The following is a 24,652-nucleotide window of genomic DNA, read 5'->3' on the forward strand; positions in this document are numbered from 1 at the left end:
TAGTAGTAGTCAAAGTCAAAGTGCTTTACAGAGCAATAAAATGTAAAACATAATAAAGGACACAGAAATAGCAAAAAGAAACAAGATACAAAAGGTGAAATTAATTACCAAATGATTTACAATTTTAAAAAAACACCATTAAAAATAGCAAATGTGCAGACAAGAGGTGCACAGATAAAAAGATTATTTAAAATTATTTAAAATTGAGTTTAAAATTGAGTGCAGTCATTACAGGGTGGAGTAGGACGTGTAAAAAGGGGATGTTTTTAACTTTGATTTAAAAATGGTCAGAGCTGGGGCTTATCTAACATCATGTGGGAGGTTATTCCAGGTTTGTACTTGTACTGGTACCAAAAACACTAGAGTAAATGTAGTAGAGTTAAATGTAGACCTGCATTATTTCCACCTGAAATGTTTTGGAGTTGTATGAAGTAGCATAATGGGGATATTCAAGTAAAAAAATAGTGTCTTAAAACTGCTCATAACTTTCTCCCACTGTATGTGCACAGTAACTTCTCCCCTGCTGCACAGGATGGCCGCTTTTTCCGGTTATTCTACACATTGTATGTAAATGTATGTGAGATGTACAGTTAGCCTATTGTCACAACATATTGACCAATGACAGCGCGCCTCTCAAGTTTTCGGCGAAGCAACACGTGTGCCCGCTCCTGATTGGCTGAGAGCTGCAGCCGCTGAGTTAAATGTAGACCCGCTGCTGCCGCTGTTGCTTCTTCAAGATCGCGATCAAGTCTGCGGACCTGCTGCTGCTCACAGGTCAGTGTGCAAACATTTTTAACACCCTCTGCTTCAAATATCACGCGCACATCCACCATCTTATGTGTGAGGCCGTTTGCAGTGGTTTGTTAAAAGCGTGATGCTTTTACGAGCCCTCTGCAAAAAGCAGCTCCTCGCTTATTGTTGCCTTAAAATAGAGCAGCAGCGTTTGGCGTCTTTTCACCACATCATATCTTGTTTTCCGTTTATCTCATAACGCTCACATCGACGTGGTGTTCACTCAACGATAGGCTGTGTCCCGATTCAGAATAATGTGTTCATCATGTGTGTATCTGTCGGTATCACTGTGAAGCTCCGTGTATGTCTGCAGCTGAGCCCCTGAAATCAGAGATATGGACACGTAGCATCTCATCAGACGCCGTGTGACCAACGATACTGTCTGGAAACTTTTTTTTTTATTTTTTGGGGTTTAATCGCAGCCTCACCTACTTTGTGTGCAACTGCCCTGCACAATGACGCCATTGTTAGTTAATCAAATAAGATTACAACAAGAGGAAGAGGGTTACAATGTCACCATTATTAGACGCATGTAGAGGCATCCCCCGCCATATCTGTTTACTTCACTGCGACCTGATAACCTCAAGCCAGCCCTCATTAGCACTCATGCATGATGAGGAGACTATAGAGAAGGGTTTTCAGGTTTTAGACACTCCCAGTCTTGCATTCAAATTATTTTCAAACTTTAATCTACCACAGTGCGTATGAAGTTTGGATTTGTTTCATTATCAATATGAGGAATTGAAGAAGGCTGTAATGTATTAAATTAATCAGCTACTGGATTCATGTTTCCCACACATTTTTTACCAGTTAATTTTTATAACTTTTCCACATTATTTTACTACCTTGCAATGACTTTATTTAAAGGTTCAGTGCGCAGGATAAAGGGGATATATTGGAAGAAATTGAATATGTTTTATAATAATTTCCATGAAGTATGTGTTTTATAGTGCAGTGGTTCCCACTGGTCCAGCCCCAGGGTCCAAATATCTCCTTAATCATTAGCTCAAGTTCCAAATTTCTCCATTATCATTAGTTCAAGGTCCACACAGTTTAATATATTCAGTGTCATACTTGTGTTTGGTTGTGTCATAGCTAGTTTGCCATCTCTGTTAAGTAGATGCCCATTGTCACTCTCTAAGAATATCTCAAAATAAAAGTTCTGTGCTAGAAATTCACTGTACTTCAAAAAAAAAGTTTGTTTTTTTCAAACTTGACACGTTCGCAAGTCACTTGCGGTCCATTCAGAATGGACCTGCGACCCACTTTTGGACCGTGACCCACCAGTTGGGAACCACTGCTTTAGATACCCAGAAAATAAGAATCCTGTTTTGGTTACTTTGAGCCGTTTACATCTAGACAGGGAGTGGGATCTTGTCCATGGAGATGCCCTTGTTGCACCACCATATTTCTACATTAGCCCAGAATGGACAAACGAAACACTAGTTCCAGATAGGGCCATTGATGTTTTTGTGTATTACCGTCAGCCACCGTAATTCACAGCTCCTCCATGACGAGAGCATCGGAAAAGCACAGATTTTTTTTTAAAGCAAAACTGCTTTATTGATTTTAATGGTTAAAGTCACCGATCTGCGCCTGGTGCAAACCTCCTGAACGTCTGGATCTTAAGTTAGAGAAAAAAGGTAAAGGCACATTAGCAGGTGCTGGGCCAGTGGCCTGTCTCCAATATGCTGAACAGGGTCAGAGAAAAACTGATTTGTACGTGTTTTTTTTTTGTTTTTTTTTTAAGAGGAAGAGACCTTGTGGATAATTCAGCTCCCAGTAAAAATCTCCTGAACAATGAACACTGACGAAATTATAACCAGGAGAAGTTTCAGCTGGTTGCAGTCTGCAGTCCTCACTGCAAGATGCCACTAAATCCCTCTAAATCTTACACAATGTTTCTTTAAGTAGTCTGCAGTGCGTATGCATAACGATACGGCCGTACATTATAAAGCACACACTTTACAGGCATTTGCAAATGAGCAGACTGCTAGCATTTGCTTACTTCACTCGCTCATTAGACATTCCCGCCACCACCTAGCTGCACTGTACGTCATAAGGAGTGCTGCAGGAACGAGTCCTAAAACGTGGCAAAAAGTTAGCATTTCTACACTCTGGTTCCCTCGTCTCGAAGTTAGTGGGCTTTTCTAATAGGTTTTTGTTTAGATGCTTGAAATAAAGTCTGTGGTTAAAACAAACCTAATAGATCCTAGTGTTTTGTTCTACGGCCTAGAATATCTGTGTATATATAGCCCACTTGTAAATTTTGGAGTTTTAACATTTCTTAAAATAGGCAGCACCCCTTTTGGGGGGGTATAAAATAGAAGGTCATGTAGATGTGTTTGTGTTTGGATTAATTTCATTTAGCGATTTACCACAGTGACAGTAAATACTGAATATCTTTGTGCCTCAAATCTCAGTCTGAAAGCCCTGGATACCCCGCTACACAACAGCTTTTCGACATTTTCCTGTTTCTCTCCTGATGTGACAATGTGATACTCTTCCCCAAAAGCATGCACGGCATTGGCGATGATGCAGTGCTGGTCTGGTCTATGTAAATCACGTGATAGTAGTGATGTTTCAATGGTCAGCAACACTAGATTTTATATAAGTGACACAAGAACGTATTTCGCATAACATTAGACATGTTTTGGGATTTTTATGAATATATTTTCAACAACAGCCAAAACAGATTTCAAACGTTTCAAAGACATTCTGCGAAATCCAAACCATTTCCAGGCCTGGAAAACAGTTTTACTAATTTCATAACTTTTCCAGGAATTTCATGACCGAGGGAACCCTCTGGATTTTCAAACTTGATACCGATATGAATATTTGGGAAAAAAACACCTGGACACACAAAGCAAACATACTTGGTGAGGATTCCTTAAATTTCTTTTTAAGGATTTGTGACCCAGATATACAGTGAGATATGAGAATCAGCTTCATTGGCACGTATGGTATGTGCACACATACAAGGAATTATGGAAACATATGGCTGCCTCAATAGTAGGAAAACTCAAATCCATTTGCATTCATTCAACAAAAACGTAAAGCATATGTAATTTGAAGTTAATTTGCAAACACACTCGTGAGGCCCTTTTTAACTTCTCTGTGTACATCAGAAAAACAGAAGTCATTGAGATCAGAGGTTGGACTGTTTCTGTTACTTCCTCTCAAAGAAAGCACCACTCGTCAGAAACTCTCAGACGGAGGTCAGACACGTCTTCTGTTACTGTACAATGAAGGAGAGGATGTTGCAGCAGATCGTAACTGAACACCTCAATGAGGAGGCGTCTTTAAGGCAAACATCCTCTAACAGGAGTCTGTGGAATGCAGCCCAAGTGAGCGTTTGTCATGTTCCATCTTTTTTAAACAGCATTTTTAAAGCATTAGGTAATGCTCCTTTGGCTATGCCGTACAGTCACATGAGCAGATGAGCACCACAGACACGGGGTGATTGTAAAGTGACCATGCACACTCAATCATGTGTTTTTGCCCTTGAATACAGGAGCAGCTTTCAAGAGGGACAGTGTGGTTCTGTGATTCGGGCTGACTCCCACTCTGTCGTCACTCCGCTTTGGTCATTTGAGAGTACCAGCGTCGGCTTGTCTGCCTGTTTTGGGTTTGATAAAATTCAAAGAACTTGATGTTTGTTTATACAACAAGCGACGGCGGTGCTGACGTGATACTTCCAAAGCAGAATTTGAGTTCACGGCAGGATTTATGAACGTCATCCCAGTCTGCTTTCCCTGATGTCACTAACTGACTAAAGCGAATTTAAAAGAATCCTGTGAGAGCAGCAGGTTTAGGATCCGGCTTAAGAAGCCGGCCTCAAATTATCATGCCTCTGCATGGAGCGTTAAGAGAAGAATGAACCACTGTGGATGCTGTTTCTCTCAGAGGATTTTCTGATGGCAAATGTCAGCTAGTTAACAGAAATCATCCCATTTTGGGGAAATAAGATGCAGTTAAAACATAATTCACCCCCCAGAGTATGACGATTCATATCCCGAACCATTTTATATACAGTCACTCATCCAGTCGACAATGTCATCCCACTTCATACTGCTTTTATTGAGTGTAATGTCTGTTGTGGTGCTGTAAGTTTACTGTGGTAAAACCAAAAGCATCCTTTGTTTTCATCACAGCTACTAAAAGTTTTCACTGATTAGCAGATCAACAGAATAATACTCAGCAACTGTTATAATTTGTTAATCATTTAAGTCATTTTTCAAGCAATAATGCCTCAGTTGAGAGGATTTACTGGTTTTCTTTGTATTATGTGATTGTAAACTGTATATTTGGAGGTCATTGGTCGGACAAAACTAATTACAATCCGTCATAAGATAAGATAAACCTTTATTGATCCTCAGTGGGGAAATTCAGTCGATGAAACAAATACAGATGAGTATAGAAAGTAACAGAAATAAATAATAAGAGGTACCTAAAATAAAGTAAGAATATTTTAAAATTGACTACACAGGAGCATCTGAGACAAAATGACGTAAGGAGATAGTGGTGTGATTAGTAGCAGAAGAGTCGACAAGTTTGTGTGCAGTCACAGTGTACACCAGATTAGATTATGTCATGCTGACATGTCTGATATTTTATAGACTTAATGACTGAAGAAATGATCGTCAAATATATCTGTGATGAGAATAACTGCTGCAGCGTAGTTTTATGGCAGCATAACTACAGTCTGTTGGAATTTTGTTTGATGGATTTAGGAGTCGGTCGTCAATATTTCAATCTCTGACCATGATAAAGCATCTGGAGGCAGTGGGCAGTATTTCGGGAGATCCAGTGCAGCAAGTAGATTTCCGGGCCGTGACTTTCTTCCTTTCGGCTAATCTCCATGAACAGACATCTGCATATGAATTAGGGCTCACACGAATGCCTCGAAGCTTTGACAGTTGCCATGGTGATCGATGTCCAAATCAGTTTTTAAATGCTCTATTTTGTTTTGGGTATACATGCATCACCCCAAAACCCCATGACTTAAGAAATAGTTATCCAACATTATTCATTATGCATCAGTATTAATTATCTGTAGTTGGTCTCAGACATTTAAACTTAGAGATAGTTTAGTGACTCTGACTTGCTTGAGCTAATATCAGTCACTAGCAGTCCAGCACTACTGAAACTGGGACAGTTTGACCATGTGTGACAGGCCCACAGATATCTAGAAGGATGTCGAAAATGTTAAGCGTCCGGAATTGTTTCAAAATTTGCAAAGATAACCCACAAAAGTAGAAGGCCAGATATGCCAGAGGAAACTGGTATGTCACAAATCCACAACGAGCCTTGCAAAACACCTGAAAACTTAAAGTAACAGCCCAGCCATCTTGAAAAGTATTATGGCTAATGTGCGACCTGCACGCTAACAAAGTGGCTATTTGTCACATCATTATAGGTGTTGATATATGTTCTCATCTGTCATTTGCACCCTGATGGTTTCTTGCTATTTTGCTGACTGACAGTTGGTGGTGGTGACACAAGAGGTGTAGCAATGCAGCTCACAGACACAGTTAAATAGAAGACGATGTGAACAGTCTACCATTTAAAATATTTTAAAAAAAAAATCAGCCTCACAAATGTTTTATCAGGAAGGATCTGCATCCAAGACTTTTGTAAGACCTGGAGGATACACTCAAAGTAGCAACAGAAAATCTTAAGATAAATTTTGTTTCTCAACAAGAAACGTCCGACCTTTCAGTTTGATCTGTTGCCCAGATTTCACTCAGACTCGTACACTGTCATTTCAAAACGACAGCATGCTTTCTTTGACCTACAGTGTGGAGGTCATGCGCCCTGATGCTGTGTTGGTAGCTGGTGACGGGTGCGTGACCTTTGTTCCACTTTACAAATCCCGTCCTTCACCCTCCCTCTCGCCTACATTTCTCCACTGTGAGACCATGTGACTGTGACTGGTGTGTGATTTCACCAGTGACCTGCAGTCTTGAGTGCGGCCGTCTCGTGCAAGGTCAGGCTTTGTGTCCTCAAATCGATGTTGAATTTGACTGGAGGAGGATGGACATGAGGCAGGCAGTGGGTTGATGCAGATGAAGCCGCATGGGCTTCATCAAGCATCTAGCAGCTGTGCAATGACAGACGTATACACTCAGAGGGTTGAGGCTGTCTCTTCCTGTTCACGCTTTCACAGCTTGCCTTTCAGAGAATTGCTCACACCATACCAATCAAGGCAATGTGGTCTATCACGCTTTATGCCTTTAAACCTAGATAGGAATATGTTGACTCATCCTTCTATTCAGATTACTTCCCCCATGACATGATGTACTATTTGTAAAACTGTTGAATTATCAATGAGGTATCAGCAGCTGCACTGAAACAGTTCAACAACAAGATCCAATAACACATAAATTTCCGCATTTTTCAATTTTAGAACAGGATCAATAGTGAACTGCCGCATGAGGTCATTGCCTGAAGACATTTGGTTTCAGGTTAGTAAAATGGTCTTGCCCATCCTATTTATAGAACGAGGCAGAAAATCTGTAACGGACAATCATTGACGTACAACAAGGATGTGGAGCAGTCAGGGCTGCAACTAACGATTGTTTTTGTCAACTATTAATCTGCCATGGCAGCGTATCGCCACCCTAATCTTTTTCATTAAAAAGATCCTTTTCACTAATGTAATGTATGTTTTTACAAGAAACTTTTTTGCTATATGAACACATCATTTTATTTTGTTATATCATAAATCTTTCTCAATATATACATATACAATGAATAATGGCATCTCTGTAAAAACAAGACTCATTACTCACATAAGTTGGTATGTTGTTTCAACAATGAACTTCCAAATCTTAATATTAGAAAAATGTAGTCTTTACCTAAACTGAAAACTCCATAGCCTACACGAACTTGAAAAACTTATATCTACGAAATAACTTTGTTTGATTAAGTGTTAATTCATGCAAAGTATCATTCATCAATTGTATATATCTGCAGGTTAAATTCCAAAAACCAAAGGTACTGTTTACGTTCACATAAGACAAAAAAAAGTTGCTACACCTGTCAAGCTTTTCCTTCGCCCGGCACATCTTGTAGTCTACGAGATTTACCTCATAATTTTCAATAAAATGGGTTCTTGTTTTCAATGAGGGTTGGACAAAAGCATTTTCCTATTTCTGTCCGCCGACTTTAGGTGGGGGAAAATATCCTTGATACTTTGAGAGTCTCTCTTGAAAGATCTGATTCAGTTCTCAACAACATGATTGGAAGACTGGGCTCTGCGTTAATTATATGGCTGTAATTTGACCAATCCAAAGACCTGCTGCCCCTTAGTTACTGTTGCTAGTTCGGACAGTTTAGCTGTTAAACTACTACTTTGAGCGTAATGTGGCATCCTGATAGTTGACACAAGACAGAAGTTGTAGCTGTGTAAATCTCATGTGTGTGAGGTATCATAGCGATGTGAGGGAAAAATGAGAAAAGAGATCATGTATAGACTGTGGTGTAGTGGTTGTTGATGAGTTGGATATGGGGAAGTTACCAAGGAGGAAGTGGGTATACTCTCCTATATATCCTCCTGAGACCCTGTGTGGTCATATGAGGACATCACTTTTTGGGCTTACTTGACCTTATGCTTCATACTACTTTACTTAGACCTTTTGTCCTTGTTAGACACTTTTTATGCCATCTAGTGGTAGTAAGACCAATCCATGTAAAAACAAGATGGCAGCCATCTCTGCCAAGTCAGTCTGCAGCTGAATGCAACTTTATTTATTTATTATTAGTAATGGTTGTAGTTTGATATGGCAACACATTTGACCAATTTTAGCAACAGTAACAAGCTAAGATACCGTTAATTAGTAAGTACTTATCTGGACATTGGGACTTAATTGACGTTTCATTTGAGGACATTGGGACTTAATTATCATTTACAATGTTTAGTTTTTTATACTTATCAGGTCCTACTGATCCCAAACAGCTAGGAGAAATTAAAAATGCATGCCAAACAAAAGTTCAGGTCTCAGGAGGATATTCCAATGGATTTTTGTCTCATTGGTGCAAACAGCCAGAAAAAGAGGTGGGTATACCTCCTTATACCCTCCACTGTGTATCAACATCAAAAAAATCTGATGCAACAATGCATCAAGATGTTTCAATAATTATGTGAGTTGCCCAGAGATTAGCACCCCTGTGGCGACTGTTTATTTTACCAGATAAAATGACACATGTCTGGCAGATGTTATAGTTGTAGCTGGCTCAGCCAATTTGTGCAGAGTCATGTAACAGCTGAGAGAAAGCTGCTTGGAAGCGACTGTCTCGTCATGATGAGATTAAGTAAAGTTTGTTTAAAGGCTGTGTGTGATAATCCTCCAGTGGTAAGGTTGTAATAATGAGCTTAAATCATTTGACCTGACACTCAGCACCCAGGCCATTGAGCTGTTAAGTGTAACAACGCTTTTAGTTTTAAGCTTTTCTTTCTCTGTACACCATTCCACAAAGAGGAACTTAAACATTTTTGCGGAAACCAACTGTGACTGACTGGCCATGTGTTTTTTCCTTCGACTTCCTGGCCGCGGTTTCAAAATTACAGCTGTAGTCTGCTCTCAGGCTGCAGTCTTGATGTGCTGTTGTGTGTCAAATGAACCAGCTGCCCTCTCCCCCTCTTTTTTTTCCAATGTCTTGTCTGTGCTCGGGTGTGGGGTGACTGGCAAGCTGGCTCTGCCATTGGCTTGTCATCTTCCCAGTCCAAGTATGGAGAGCAGAGGTGGCGGTGGTGGCCGGGGGGGAGTTGTTGCATTACCTTTTCCCTTCAACCACTCCAAGCCATGCATGCAACCAATGACATTTGCCTCTTGTTGGCTATGTGACAGAACAACACATGTACATACGAGTGAAACTTAATGTTATTTAAATTATTGCGTAATCCATTAATTACCCTTAATTGTTTTAGTCTGTAAAACGTAAGGAGAAATCAGGATAGTGCAGAAACATTCAATTGATTAATCGTTTCAGTCATTTTCAAGCAAAAATTTTAAATGTTTCACACGACAACCAAAAAACTGAACACCTTTGTGTTTTGGACTGACGATTAGACGAGTAAGACACCACCTTGGCGTCTGCAAAGTTGTGATTGGCATTGGTATATATGTATATATATATATGTGTGTGTGTGTGTGTGTGTGTGTGTGTGTATGTATGTGTATATATATATAAATATAAATATAAATAATTCCATTGACAGAACTAATAAAAGATGTCTGTGGATTAATAGATGAAAGTAGTTGTTGGTTGCAGGTTATAAATTTTGTTCACGTCGGAGATACGCAGGCAAATTCCGATCTTTCTAAAGTTGCAAGTGACCAGTTTGTTTGTAGTTAGTTTGTAATTTGATTAATCATGTATAACTTGTGTATTTTTCATATTGATCACCTATTTCTGTTGATTTCAGTGATGATGATTTAGTATCAATGTGACCTTGATTTGTCAGGTATTTATTCTGGGTTTTTTTGTATCCATAAAATCCAAATAACTGTCTGTATTGCTAAATATATTGTTATAATGACATTAAATTACATATACCATGATAGGATTTCGAATCGGACTTTACCCACACCACCCTGTCACTACAATTCAGCATCATTTCTGTGACACTCCACAAAGATCCATGTGTGCTTGTTCGAGTCAAAGCTGATACACTTCGCTTGCTCTCAGGCTTACTGTCTTTTCCTTTTACATAGCAGAAGACTCCAGTATGAAATGTATAAATCCACATTAACATTGCCCTACAGTATTTATTTGACTGGCAAGAAAACAAGTTACATATCATCTTTTAACTGTTGTTGATAAACTGGAAGTTATAATTTATTAATCTTCTTAGACTCCAAGGAATCTGCACATATGCTCAGGTTGGGTTTAATCAGTGTCAGCGCTCACATACTCAGGATATCACTATGAAAATAAGGGAGTCTGTCAACATATCTATCATGTGGAATACAAAGACCTTCCTGTAATTAGTGTGTGATTATTTGTCCGACTACTTCCACCAGTTTGGACGCTCAGCAACACAAGAATCACACACGCTGTGTTCAGATAACGTATGATAAGATATTGGTCATTCAGTCTTGGATAAACATTGCTGAATCACTCAGATTGGTGCCCGGCGCGTTACTTCTGGACTCTGATTGAATTTGTGGCCACCGTCACCTTTAATCTAGTTTCACACTTATGCGAGTGGATACAAGTGGTGTGCACATGTCTACTTGTTGTGTTGCCACAAGGACAGAAAGCTCAAACTTCTGTGAGTTCAAATCAACCTGCTACTTGAGTGTCTCTCCAGTGAGCGGGCAGCTTTGCCTCACGCGTCTGTGTTTCTGTTTGAGAGGGGCGTGTCTTTGCTATTCATAGTTGTGAGAACCTCGGAGGTCTATTAGAGGTCAGAGTGAGTCCTTCTAATAGCAACTGCCACGGCAAAGGGCCCGTCAGATAACTGTGCCTCTCCGCCTTTGGACACAGTCTGCACCCTTTCTTCATATACACACTGTGGGACTGTGAGTATAGATATTTATTAGAGCTTGATTTGTCAGCAGTCAAGTTTTTGACAATCGAGTTAACGCCATTTAAGTTTGTCCTGGTGCTGAGATGGATGATCATCTTGTCCTCCATGGTAGCTTTGAGGAACATCTGTGTGACTTATTGTAGTGGAGCATTTGTGAGGTTTAATGTGGCAATTTGATTGTTGTATTTTCTTATTATTTCTTCTTGTTACAGAGCACAAATAGAACTGAACAGCTTTAATGAGTTGTTGCAGTGCTTTTTGTTTTGTATATAAATTAAGGAGATTATCATAAATGTCGTTCAGCACATTAACAACTTAAAGCACTTAACTTGTCATTAAAAGTCAATTAAAGCAGCTTTACCTCAGTACTTTGTCCCAGTTGGCACTGGTCCCAGTTGCCATGGGCCCTGTGGTAATAATAGAAGTAGGTGAGAAGTCAATTGTTACCTAGAGTGTGGTGCTTGTGTAGTTATTGGTTTACCTACAGGGCTGTTACAGTCTAATCTAGAGGTCAAATGAGTTGAACATGATGTGCATAAAGCTGCCCAGTCTGATAACAAATTGAAGAAACATTAAATGTTAAAGAGTGCGTTATTAATTGTCGTATTTCCATATTCACATGAAATATAACTGCTGGTGAGATGAATTAGCTGGTGAGTTTAAATTGGCCATCTTGCCACAGGCTCGTCTAATTTGCATTTCACATTAACATGTAATTAGAAGTCATTTGACTGTTTTATTAAAATTTCAGAGGAACAGAGCCATTTATCCACGACTTTGAAGTGTGAGGTTTCAGACCCGTGAGTTCATTTCTTAAACATCCGGACTACAAAGCCCCTCTTCCCACCAGACACAGGTAGCATAGCATTGAGTGTCTGTGGTGGTGTCCTTGTTCCTCCATGAGGGCTTGTGATCTGCAAATGTGTGCGGAGTCATATTTCCTTCCTGTGTCTTTGTTTCCAAATGCACAGCTGCTGAATGGGAGAGCACATCTTCCTTTTGTATACATTGTGTGTGGAAGTGAGGAACAAGAACAATGGTGAACATGCACACTTTCAGTAGCTTACTGACATTGGAAGTTTGTCTTTGAAAAGAATCTTCAGCTTTTAGTTTTATGGTTTTAACATAAAGACAGCTCAAAGAAAAAGGCTCTCTCTTCGTTCAAGGATCTGAAGTTCTTGTTCTTGTAAACAACACATGACTACTAGCATTTGATTTTGTACTCTGAGTGATTCACTTTAATGATCGTCTTTATAAACATCACTCATCTGATGCCCTACAGTTTATAAGCTAAATTCAGAAGAGGGCATAAAACATAAATAAATGATGAATTATGACGTATTAAACTTCACATTTAAAAGTGCAAGATCAAACCTAATTCGAAACAACTCAAAGTGGTGATTTCTTTTTGTGGAAGCAAATAAGAGATGTAAGTATTTGACTTTAACAGCCATTGAATACTTAATATTGAAATGTAAACTCAACTGAATTCATTGCATAGAAATATTTTACTTTGCAAACCATATAGGTTATCTGACTTTGTTCATTCTGAATTTATCTTTTTGAAAACATGAAATTTCTTTATTTCAAAAACTGAAGATTAGAAAGGCTTTAAAAAGTTTAGAGCTGAATTTAGTTTGCTCAAATTCTCGGTCAAATTCAGATCCAAAAAATCAAGATGAAGAGTTTCCACTAGCATTGTATGGGCTACCCAGGACAGGATAGGCAATCAAGCCTGAGTGCAGTTAAAACCGAAATCTGGCCAATCAGAGTACGGTCTGCCAGTCATGTGATCCAAAAAAGCTGCTCTAAAGTTGAAAACCAAAAATGACTGCCAGAGACACTGATGGAGCTTCAGTAAGTTGACCAGTTTGTGCTCCTTGTGTTATTTATTGTCCTGAGTAGCTGTGATGTTGCTGTTTGAAAATTTTCCACTTGAATTTTGACCAAAAATATTTGAGCCTCAATCTATTTTTTTTTTAAATCTCTAACTTCAATCTTTGGATCTGAATTTATGAACATTGAATTCTTCAGTGGCTGTTAAAATTCCAATACATATGGCTTTCATTTGTTTCCACAGATGTCTTATGTGTTTATATGCCCAACATATTTGAGTAGTGTGATGCTTAAGTGTTGGATCATCACTGAATCACAGTGCTAAATGCTGTATGATTCATTGTGGATCTGTCCTTAATGCTGTGTTTCGGTTTCATCCATTATGTTTCTCTGTTATTATTACGTCTTGTGTCAGGAATAAGCTTTCATATTTTGCCTGCTGTCAGTTGCTTGACAGTAACAGGAAGAAATGAAAGTCTAAGATAAGAAGTAATACTACGAAGTCAGAACAGTGCGACCAATGTGTGGTTCTAATTCAGGACATTTTCTTTAGCTGGGGCAGCTGTTGACTTGAAACATGTTGGACACCAGGATGGTAACAGTTCAGAAAAAGGGTGGCCTATAGGTGAAGATACATACAGTGTAGCTTCAGTGTCCTGTCTGATTCCAGTCAGGGACTTTTATTAACTGTAAGGGCTGCAACTAATGATTATTTTCAGAATTCAGAATTTTCAGAAATGCAGTAAAATGTTAAAAATATCCATCACAATCTAAAAACTGAAATTTAATGTCCTGTTTTGTCCAACCAGCAGTTCATAACCTTAAAATATTCATTTTAATGTAATGTTAAGACAAGGAAAAACAGAAATTGTCACATTTGAGAATCTTAAACAAGAGAGGGGTTAAATTCTTTTAAATGACTTAAATGATTAATCGATTATCAGAATAGTTGCTGATTAATTTTCTGTCAGTGTACTGTACCTTTTAAACTGTGCATTAAAGACAAAAATAATCTTTTAAAAGTAAAGAGCAGTGCAAAATGAGATCATGTAATAAATAAAGAGGGTGTTTTCACAGATGGCAGTGAACTACCTTTAACTCTGAATGGGAGCACTATTCTTCTTCAGTGAGAGCGAGCTCTCATGTTGCTGTGTAATGGTCTAAAACAAGAGCCCCACTGATAAAGAGATAGTACGTCCTAGTGTATCATCACATCCTGAGGGAACTCTACAGGAACAGCAAATTAGAAACATTTTAAACAGTTGTATACATAAATTATAGTAAAAGAAAGAAGTCTGTGATTACACTCATCATGGATGGTAAATTGGTTACTTTATGATGAAGTAAAACTGAAATTTCCCAAACATATTTCTGAGCTTAACTGGAACAGAGACACACATACGCAGAAGAAGTGCAGACTAAAAGTTTCCTAATGTAATAACGTTCCTGTGTCTGTTTCCCCACAGGGTCAGTGCACAACAGTCATGCAGGCTCAGGATGTCCTGAGACAGCTGCGGATTCCCGAGCTGGATGATGTTCGGCAGTACATGCGCGGCTTGCCCACCAATGCTCTCATGGGCATGGGCGCCTTCGCTGCCTTCACCACATACTGGTTCGCCACCCGGCCGAAAGCCCTCAAACCACCCTGTGACCTCGGCCTGCAGTCAGTAGAAATTCCAGTAGGTGCTCTCTTCTTTTTTTCCTTTTGATAATATCAGATATCCTAAATTAATTCATGGAATGTGGATGCTACAGTAGAGAAAACAATGATGTGTCTGTCCACCCACTGCATTGTAATGCTGTGTGTCAGAGGAATAATTGAAGCATGATCCAACCACTGGAGGGAAACTCGGCAAACCTCATTCAGCAGGAATGTTAATAAGATCCTTTCCAGAAACTTTAAAGCCCTCCTTTGCTCCAGAATGTGTTTTTCTTTTGTTTATGACCCCTAAAATGTGTGAGCTTGGCTATTCTGACTTGTATCTGTGCCAAGTTTGTCACCAGAGAGGTGTTTTCACATTCTTCTACTGAAGCGCGAGATGGACTGGGATCGGCACTTCCCTAAAATATGAGATTCAAATGTATGCTGAGCAAGCTAGATTAGGCACGTCACTAATACAAAAGCCAATTGCTGTTTAATATGGGAAAGGCATATCACCAGGGGAACAGACTGCCACACACCTCCAGTGCAGAGCCGACTTGTCAGAGAGCCTGAGTTTGCATTAGCATTGGGAAAGTTTTGACAGGAAACATGGTAGAGTGCAGTTTTTGTAACCCGGACAACGGAGCAAAAACCCCATCCAAACAGATTTTTTTTGTATGTTTCACAATCACTAAAGTGGTGTCAGACACTGCCAGTTTGCCTACAAGCTAACATGTCATAAATAAAACATGTTACTAAAATTTTCGTTCAGATACGTCTGTTCATCTCAGATGAGCTAAAGCTGGCTGTGTTGGTAAAGTGCACTTTATTAATACTTGCTTTGTATCATTCCAGCACCACTTTCTAATAAGGCATGCTTTAAATAACTTATTAGCTGTAATTAATTAAGTTATCTAAGCTTAATTTAAGCCATTAATAAGGATACAAATTTCGGGTTGCCAGGTTGTGAAAAAGCTCTACTTGGTGTTTATCCTCCCTCAGCAGGACACTTGCTTTGTCTTTTCAGCTTTAGCTCTTTACTTCATGGACTGTTGACCTCATTTACAACTCCAGACCTGATGGATTAAAAAACCTTTTACTAATGACTTGTTAACATTAATTCCACAGTTAATTTGTTACTAGAAACTGAACCAAAGAGAGAGCTAAAGATATACTCTGCAGGCTTTTCCTAACAAAACAATGTGTAGACTTATACAAAAGTAATCCCTCTCAGTCATCGCATATAACCCAGAAGAAGTGTGTGATGGTGTATAAATCTGCAGATACTCTGCCCTCTGCTTGCATTGTCTTGTTTTCTGTGTTCAGGACGTTTATGGGTGTGTGTCCCACAGCAGTCAGGTGCGGTCGGGGCTTTATAAAAGGTAGTGACCAGGTGCCAGACTGTAAACAGCAGGCATCCAAGAGAAACAGTGTTAAAAATGGAAATACAGCGAGGCAAAATGCCAAATGAAAGTGAATCTGGGCTTGGCTTTTACTTTCACTTTTGCTTGTGAGTGTGTTTACAAGCAGTAACCAACAATTCTGCATAGTATATCTTTTAAGAGGTTTTTAACGCATTAGCAAATCATGTGTTATCCAAAGACTATCACAGGGCTGACACATAGAGACAGACAACCAGTCGTGCACACATTCACACCTACGGTCAATTAGAGTCATCAACTGACTTCACCTGCATGTCTTTGGACTGTGGGAGGAAGCCGGAGTACCGGGAGAAAACCCACGCTGACACGGGGAGAACATGCAAACTCCACACAGAAGGGCTCCAACTGGAGACCCTCTTGCTGTGAGGCGACAGTGCTAACAGGTTTTTCAGTGGTAGAAAGAGAAATTTTAAAAATCTTGGTTTCAGTTTTCTGCTACATCATGTTCAGCTTACTTTCACTTGGAACTAGTTGAGTCTCATAAAGAAACAAAATTACTAACATATGGTTCTCTCTGCTGAGTGTAAATGGCTTGCTCCAGCTATTGCTTCCTTTGTCCCACTGTTTCCTGTCATTACACATTTCAGCTCAAACTGCAACTGCTGCATAGTGCACTATCTGAGGACCACATCCTCCTGAGTGCATCTATACTCTCCATTTCTCGGCGGTGCTCACAATTAGAGAAATGTGAGGTGAGGTGTCAGAAGTTTAAGTGCTTGTCCTAACTTAGATTTTTTTTTCCTCATAGGGTGGAGAACGTGCAAGGAGGTCAGTACTGAACGACAATGATGAGCACATGACACACTACTACAGTGATGCACGCACAATGTACGAGGTGTTCCGACGTGGGCTCAGAGTATCAAGTAAGTGTTTGTATCAGTGACATGATGTGCTATAATTCTTCTAGTGAATGTAGATAAAAAAAAAGAGCTTTATTTTCTTTCACAGATGACGGACCTTGTTTAGGATCAAGGAAACCAAACCAGCCATATGAGTGGCAGTCGTACAGTGAGGTGAGATGTTGAACACAGACATGGAAATCTAACATTGTCCACAATAGACAGCTTGCCAAGTCACAATAGGTTTTAAAAATCAGACTCTCTTTGTTGTTGTTTTGCACAGGTGGCAGACAGAGCGGAGCACTTGGGCTCTGCTCTCCTTCACAGAGGACACTCTCATACAGGAGACAAACACATCGGCATCTTTTCCCAGAACAGGCCAGAGGTACAACAAATGTGTAAACAATCTTGTTTAGGTTACTCTATCTATCTATCTATCTATCTATCTATCTATCTATCTATCAACCTAAATAGCTAATACACAGAATATATACAGTCAAGGTGAAATGGGGTTATTGCACAAGTGAGATTAAATTATTGCACATGTTGACAGTGGGTGAAATAGTCTTCTGTGTGATGGCTTTCTTGCTCACAGCCAAAATTACTTTGTAGAGGTATTTGTCCTGGGTCATGAGATTGTCCGTGGTTTTGCCCAATTACAGTATGACGTAAGAACCAAAAAGATCAGCTTCTATTCCAAAGATGTTCCAGCACTTTTTATTGGTGTTAGGAAATCATTTCCTTCACATTCATGTTTTTCATTAGTGATGTTGACGGAATTTTCATGGTTATGAAATTCTTGAAAAAGTTATGAAATTAGAAAATCAGTTTTCCAGGCCTGGGGATGGTTTGGAATTGAGAGGAAGTTATGGAAAAGTTTTTAATATACATTGCTTTGGTTATTGTTCAAAATATGTTCATGAAAATCCCCCAAAAAGTCCAACATTATGCAAAACACATTCCCTGTATCACCAATTTTAAATCTAATGCTGGGCTGCATGACTGTTGAAATGTCACTAGTATCATGTGATACACATGCATATGCAGCCAGTTGTAAGTGAGAATGTCTAATGAGCGAGTTAAGTTAGCAAGGACTAGCAGTCTCTTATCCGCAAATGCCTGGGAAGTACATAAAAATGCCATAATATGGTATGTCGGCAAAAATCATGAAAAGAACGTTATAGTTTAGTATGTTGTCAAAAATCATGAAAAAATGTCATAGAGTAGTATGTCGTCCAAAATCATGAAAAACATCATAGTATAGTATGTCGTCCAAAATCATGAAAAACATCATAGTATAGTATGTTGCCAAAAATCATGAAAAAACGTCATAGTATAGTATGTCGTCCAAAATCATGAAAAAACATCATAGTATAGTATGTTGTCAAAAATCATGAAAAAAAAACGTTATAGTATAGTATGTCGCCAAAAATCATGAAAAAACATCATAGTATAGTATGGCTTTTGAAGTTATGGAATGTAATACATAGCTTAAGAGAGAGGCAGACCCTAATCACACTGGTTGTAGGCTCTGCACCAATGTGTCAGATGTTGGCAACATGGGGGAAGTGTTTGGTCAGCCATGTTAAGGGGAAAAAGCATCAAGACAACCAAAAGTCTGTTCAACAGACTGCCAGCAGCTGCACATATTTCACACCTGCTGTAGCCAGGCCAGATAACTTAACTGCTTCTACACGCATGGCAGGCATTGATATATCTGTGAGACAGCTTCAGCCGAAGCTCAACCAAACCATTATTGCATCAAATGATCTGCCCACCTAGTTTAAACTACTTGCATGAAGTCAAGGAAATGAAGTAAAATATAGAAAAGTAATGGAAAGCTTGTGAAAATGAATGTTAAAAATGTGTGGGAGCCCTGTGTTGATCTGTTTCCTGTGTTTTTTTCTTGTCTCCCAGTGGACCATTTCAGAGCTGGCCTGTTACACATACTCCTTGGTGGCAGTTCCACTGTATGACACACTCGGCACTGAGGCCATCGGCTACATTATTGACAAAGGTTCACCTTCAAGCACCAGCCTGCAGCGTTATCACAGCGCTCTAGATCAAGGGCAGTGATACTGATACAAACTAAGTGCTTAACTTGGTGCCATCTGTTTTTCAGCTGCCATCTCAACAGTGATCTGTGACGTGCCCGAAAAGGCTCGGATGATTTTGGACTGCATCAGCGGTAAGGGGCGAACGGTGAAGACGATTGTGCTCATGGGGGCGTTTGACAGCGAGCTGGTGACGCGTGCAAAGGAATGTGGCGTTGAGATTCTGAGTTTAAAGGAGCTTGAGGTAAGAATAATAAAGTAGTCTTCTTTATGTCCACTATGAATATACAACATCTATTTACTGAGCGTCAACCATCAGCAGATGTTCATGGAAATTAGCTGTGCCCTGCTGTTGTTGCTGCTGTTTGAGTCACACTGTCATTCAGTTGTGCTCCGGTTAGGACTAAATGGAAATTAGACCCTGAGGCGATGTGTGTTTAACGCTTGATCGTTATCAGCACTTCCTGCAGACACAGTATATCTCACTGTACATTTTGTGTTTACTCCAGGCCTTGGGTAAAGCCAACCTCCAGAAACCAGTGGTGAGTAAGAGCAGCACACTTCATTTGACCTTTTGATTGCACGAAAGAAAATGCCCTTAATTCTTATGAAAAAACGTATTATTAAACTTACCACATTTTTAGTGCGATAACAATTCAAGCTTCGTATGCATTAGTGTAGATCTGTGGTCTGATTACAGCCCCCTAAATCCGAGGACCTTGCAGTTATCTGTTTTACATCTGGAACCACAGGTAATTATACATCTTATTTACAACATAACCTTTGGATTTTTTTAACTCATGTATAACCATGATCATCATTTTCCTTTCAGGAAACCCCAAAGGTGCAATGCTTACTCATGGGAACGTAATCTCCAACACTGCAGCTTTCATTAGAATAACACAGGTAACGAGCAAACACACCGGCTGGACTGAGAAGTAGAGTTGCAGCGGTAAACATGCACCTTGGTATTAAAAAAAGATAGTTATAATACCGTTTTCATTTGCTTATCTACAACCCTGATTCCAAAAAGTTGGGATGCTGTGTCCGTAAATGAAAAAAGAATGCAATATTTGCTAATCCTCTTCAACATACATTCAGCTGAATACATTGCAGATACAAGATATTTGATATTCAAACTGATAAACTTGATTATGTTCTGTAAGTCTGAATTTGATGCCTGCAACACGTTACAAAAAAGTTGGGATAGGGGCATGTTTACCTCTGTGTTATATCAACATTTCTTTAAGCAACACCCAGTAAGCGTTTGGGAACTGAGGACACTAGTTGAAGTTTTGAAAGTGAAATTACTGTCTCAAAATTCACAAGTGAGCCCCCCAAAATCTTCAAGATTTAAAGACTGTCTGTGAGGAAGAGTAGGCCGAAATCCCATCTGAACACTGAGAGATTAGTGTCTTTTTACATTTTACATCTTAAAGCTGGCATTGCAAACAAAGGCTTGTCAAGTGTTAAATAAATTTCAGCTAACGTGCCCAGTACCTATGTCATTCCACCCTATTGCACAATTTTTAAGTATTAAAATGTTAGGATTTCTTTCTGTGTAGCTTTATTGAATTAATACCAGTGTCTAGTCTAAATTTCATGTAAATAGCTGCATTAGAAAAATGTATAATCACCATTTTAAATACTCATTTCCCCACTGTATGTCAGAAAGGATTGGCAAGTCATTGCATTCTGATTTTATTTTATTTTACTTTTTACACAGCATCCAAACCTTTTTGTGGAATCATGGTTGTAAGGTGTGGGAAAAAGAAAATGCATCCAATTGGGGAAGCTCACCTGCACATGTGCATCTTCTTTCCTCATCTGACTGTCAGACTTTTTTATACATACTTCCATTTATTTTTAAGAAAAAAGTTTCAATGATAAAAATTGACAACAAAAAATCCTTCTTTTTCCATTTCCTTTGATGGCCCTCTTTGTAACTACTACTACTACTAATAGAAGTAATGATAATAATAATTGTAGTACTGTATACTGTCATACTTTCTTGAGATGGTCATCATAACATGAAAATCTCACACCATTCCAACCCTACTTGGTGGATAAATATTTTAAGCATTGAATGAAAATGATACCGTCTAATAATGTGTGTTTGACATTACTTCTCTTGTTTTTAAGTGGATGCATCTGCCTTTCCTAATTCAGAAATTTTCTTTAACCTTTTTTTTTTTTTCATTTATGCACGGTGTATTTCTCCCTGGTGTTCCCCTCACTCTCTACAATCACTGTTTTTGAATCTCAGCCTGAAAGTGAAACTGCAGACTCTACTCAGAGCTGAGAAAAGTACCTACACCTCCTCTGCATGCATGACAGTAATTTAGTTCTTATTCATGTTAGCTTTTTTTATTTACAGTTAAATATTAATATTAAATATTACAGTTATTCCCATAGAAAAAAAAACTACAAGTGTAGTAAGATAAGGCAATAAAAAGACAGTCGTATTTTTAGTAAGGAAGCAAATACTGCCTTCTCTGTTAATAAAACTTAATGTGAGTTGGGTTGCCTAAGCACAGCAGTTCACACATCATGTTCGTTACACTACCATTAACAAGAAAAGCAAGAAACAATGGCAACACAATTAATTATTTTTAGACACATGTATAAACAGGCAGGAAATGGCATCCTTTAACTGAACTGTGCTGCCCAGACTTATGAAACTAAACCTGCTTCCTTTCATTCATAATATTTGAATCCAATAAAACATACGAGTTGAGCTGTTCGATAAACCTTTCTTCAAATCTTAACTCCTCAGCTAACTCAGGTTGACCCTCTTTGACACCTTTTATGTTTTCCTATCCATCTCGCCTCTGTCGTCCTCTTTTGTCCATTCCTCCTCCCTCCTCCTTTTTCCTCCTCCTCCTCCCCCGTGTTTGTTGTCATCCAGGGCACACTGAAGCCCTGCCGTAAAGATGTGCTCATCTCCTTCCTCCCCTTGGCCCACATGTTTGAGAGGGTGGTAGAGGTATAGTACGCCATGCTTGACCCGCATATGCGCATGTTTTGCTTTGTGTGTCCTCTGCAGGTACACTGCATGCTGAACGTCCATGATATTCATGTATCCTATCTCCCTCTAGCTCACATGTTTGAGAGGGTTGTACAGGTATGTGCTGCACTTGTTCACCTTCAGATGTATTAGATTTTTGAGATTTATTAACATGTGAAATCAATTTTTGGAAACAACTGTATAGTTAGTAGGTTTTGTTTAAAGCTATGCTATGCAGGATTATCAGTTACTGTATGGGAACACACTCGCCAGCAAAAGTCCAAGCCAACCCCAGATTCACTCTCATTTGGCATTACACCTGGCTATGTTTGCATTTTTTACATCTCTTGAATGCCTGCTGCTCACGGTCCAGCACCTGGTCGCTACCTTTATTTAAAGCCCTGACCTCACTGGAGTGCTGTGGGAGCACACACCCGTAAACGAACCAAACACCAAACATAAGAAGAAAATAAGTTAAATACAGGCAGAGGGCAGAGTCTCTGCAGAACAAAACACTGCCACGCTCTTCTACTACTCTTCATCGGTGATGATTTAGATGGATTACAGATTGTTCTTTCTAGGCAAATCCTGCGTAGTATACCTTTAACTTCTTAAGCTTTAAGGCAGGGCATTTAATAGATTTTGAGTACTGACAGAAATATGCCTGCAACACTGAGTGTCTAAATAAAGTGTTGGCATTAAATGTTTGGCCAGATTCTTAATATTGTTTATTTATTCTTTAAGCAGATATTTCCATATTTATTCCTTTATTTTGTTCCTTTGTGACTGTACTTTTAATAGATGTGATCTTGTGCATTTGCTTTTGGTTAAGACAAAATTAAACACATTTTTTTCAGAATTTTTATTTATTTTTGTTAAATTAAAAGAGAGGTTTTATAGGAAAAAGACACGTTTATTATCCCTGAAGTAACGCATCAAGAAAGTGGGAAACTGTGTGGTGCAACATAGTGATGCAAAAACGGGGCTCGTGTTTCTTAACTTTGTCCTTCTCAGCTGTTGTAATGAATTTGTGATCCATAATCAATCCAATCATTCCCAAAACCTCAAAGTTTTTTAGCAGCCCTGCCAAAAGCAGCTTCTGCATTTGGAAAATGGAGTGGATTTTGAAAATTAGACTAACCCTAACCGAATGTTCACAACACTGCCCCCGTGTGGTTAAATTGTCACACTGATTTAATGTGCAACAAGTAGAAATAAGAAGCTTTCTCTTCATCAGGGTGTCATCCTGGTCCACGGGGCTCGAATCGGCTATTTCCAAGGGGACATTCGACTTTTGATGGATGACTTGAAAACACTGCGGCCAACAGTCTTCCCTGTGGTCCCGCGTCTCCTCAACCGCATGTTTGATAAGGTCAGTTTATCTAATGCTCCTCGTGTTAAAGTCTACAGAAGTCAGTCTCTCATTTTGTTTTTGAAATATTGGGAATTTCTTTCTGTGATTATAATGTGCTGTTTTTTTACTCAATTAATTTACTTACTTATTAACACAAGTCCCATTTCTCTAGTCCGTTGCCTTGTTTAATGTTTGATATAAAATGTGGTGATAAAATAATGGTGATTTCTCCACAGGTCTTTAGTCAAGCCAACACGCCGATAAAGAGATGGCTGCTCGATTTTGCTTTCAGGAGAAAGGAGGCAGAGCTTAAAAGTGGCGTGGTCAGAAAGGACAGTATGTGGGACAAAATCATCTTCAGAAAAGTGCAGGTAAACATGGCATCTTGTGTTTTTGTTCACTTCTTAAACGTATTACTTTTACTGCTGATATCACACATACTTACATGTAATAAGTTCCTTGCATTCATTTTAATATTTAAATCAGAAGGTTTGATGTTTAGTAATATTAGATTCGACTTTATTGTCCCTGCGTAGGTACTAAGACAACGAAATGCAGCTTGGCGCCTAACCAGAGGTGCCAAAAAGCAGTAATAACAGCCATTAACAATGCCCTTCCTGTTTGTTTCGCACTTTGCAGGCAAGCCTGGGCGGTCGTGTCAGACTCATGATTACAGGAGCAGCACCGGTGTCTCCAACCATCTTGACGTTCCTGCGAGCCGCACTGGGCTGTCAGGTGAGTCACTTTCACTCACTCATCTTGCTGACTGTTTGACCAGTCTGTATGAATAACTGCGAATGTCACTGACAACTCTTATGCTCTGCACTCCAGTTCTATGAAGGCTACGGTCAGACTGAATGTACAGCTGGGTGCTCTATGTCAATGCCTGGAGACTGGACTGCAGGTAAATCTCTTGTCCATTCTCATGTAATATAGATATATAGAAATATATACATAGATATAGATTTGAACCACTGTGACTGTTTTGCATCTGCAGGTCATGTCGGGCCTCCTCTGCCCTGCAACTATATCAAACTGGTGGATGTGGCAGAAATGAACTACCTGGCAGCCAATGGAGAGGGAGAGGTGTGTGTGTTTTCACTAACAATCAAACACATACAGTCGTGGGTGGTAAAATGTATTTATGTG

General features: G+C 39.2%; 1 protein-coding gene across 3 annotated transcripts in view; it reads left to right on the forward strand.

Annotated features, from left to right (window-relative positions):
* Positions 1–689: 689 nt before the first annotated feature.
* Positions 690–24,652, forward strand: part of acsl1a (acyl-CoA synthetase long chain family member 1a) — a 28,390-nt gene continuing 4,427 nt past the window's right edge. Inside the window, exons 1-16 of one of the 3 annotated variants that reach the window (XM_049570898.1) lie at positions 690–774; positions 14,632–14,844; positions 16,998–17,112; positions 17,198–17,262; positions 17,372–17,473; positions 19,006–19,105; positions 19,211–19,386; positions 19,652–19,684; positions 19,843–19,894; positions 19,975–20,048; positions 22,189–22,266; positions 23,387–23,521; positions 23,740–23,874; positions 24,143–24,238; positions 24,335–24,407; positions 24,501–24,589. In XM_049570898.1, the coding sequence (XP_049426855.1) occupies positions 14,650–14,844; positions 16,998–17,112; positions 17,198–17,262; positions 17,372–17,473; positions 19,006–19,105; positions 19,211–19,386; positions 19,652–19,684; positions 19,843–19,894; positions 19,975–20,048; positions 22,189–22,266; positions 23,387–23,521; positions 23,740–23,874; positions 24,143–24,238; positions 24,335–24,407; positions 24,501–24,589 (1,518 nt within the window). In that variant the 5' untranslated portion in view covers positions 690–774; positions 14,632–14,649. Of the gene's footprint in view, positions 775–11,165; positions 11,322–14,631; positions 14,845–16,997; positions 17,113–17,197; positions 17,263–17,371; positions 17,474–19,005; positions 19,106–19,210; positions 19,387–19,651; positions 19,685–19,842; positions 19,895–19,974; positions 20,049–22,050; positions 22,129–22,188; positions 22,267–23,386; positions 23,522–23,739; positions 23,875–24,142; positions 24,239–24,334; positions 24,408–24,500; positions 24,590–24,652 lie in introns of those variants that run through there. The other 2 variants (XM_049570897.1, XM_049570896.1) reach the window with 2 other exon arrangements.

The sequence above is a fragment of the Epinephelus fuscoguttatus genome, linkage group LG3, assembly GCF_011397635.1.
Source record: "Epinephelus fuscoguttatus linkage group LG3, E.fuscoguttatus.final_Chr_v1".
Lineage (NCBI taxonomy): Eukaryota > Metazoa > Chordata > Actinopteri > Perciformes > Serranidae > Epinephelus > Epinephelus fuscoguttatus.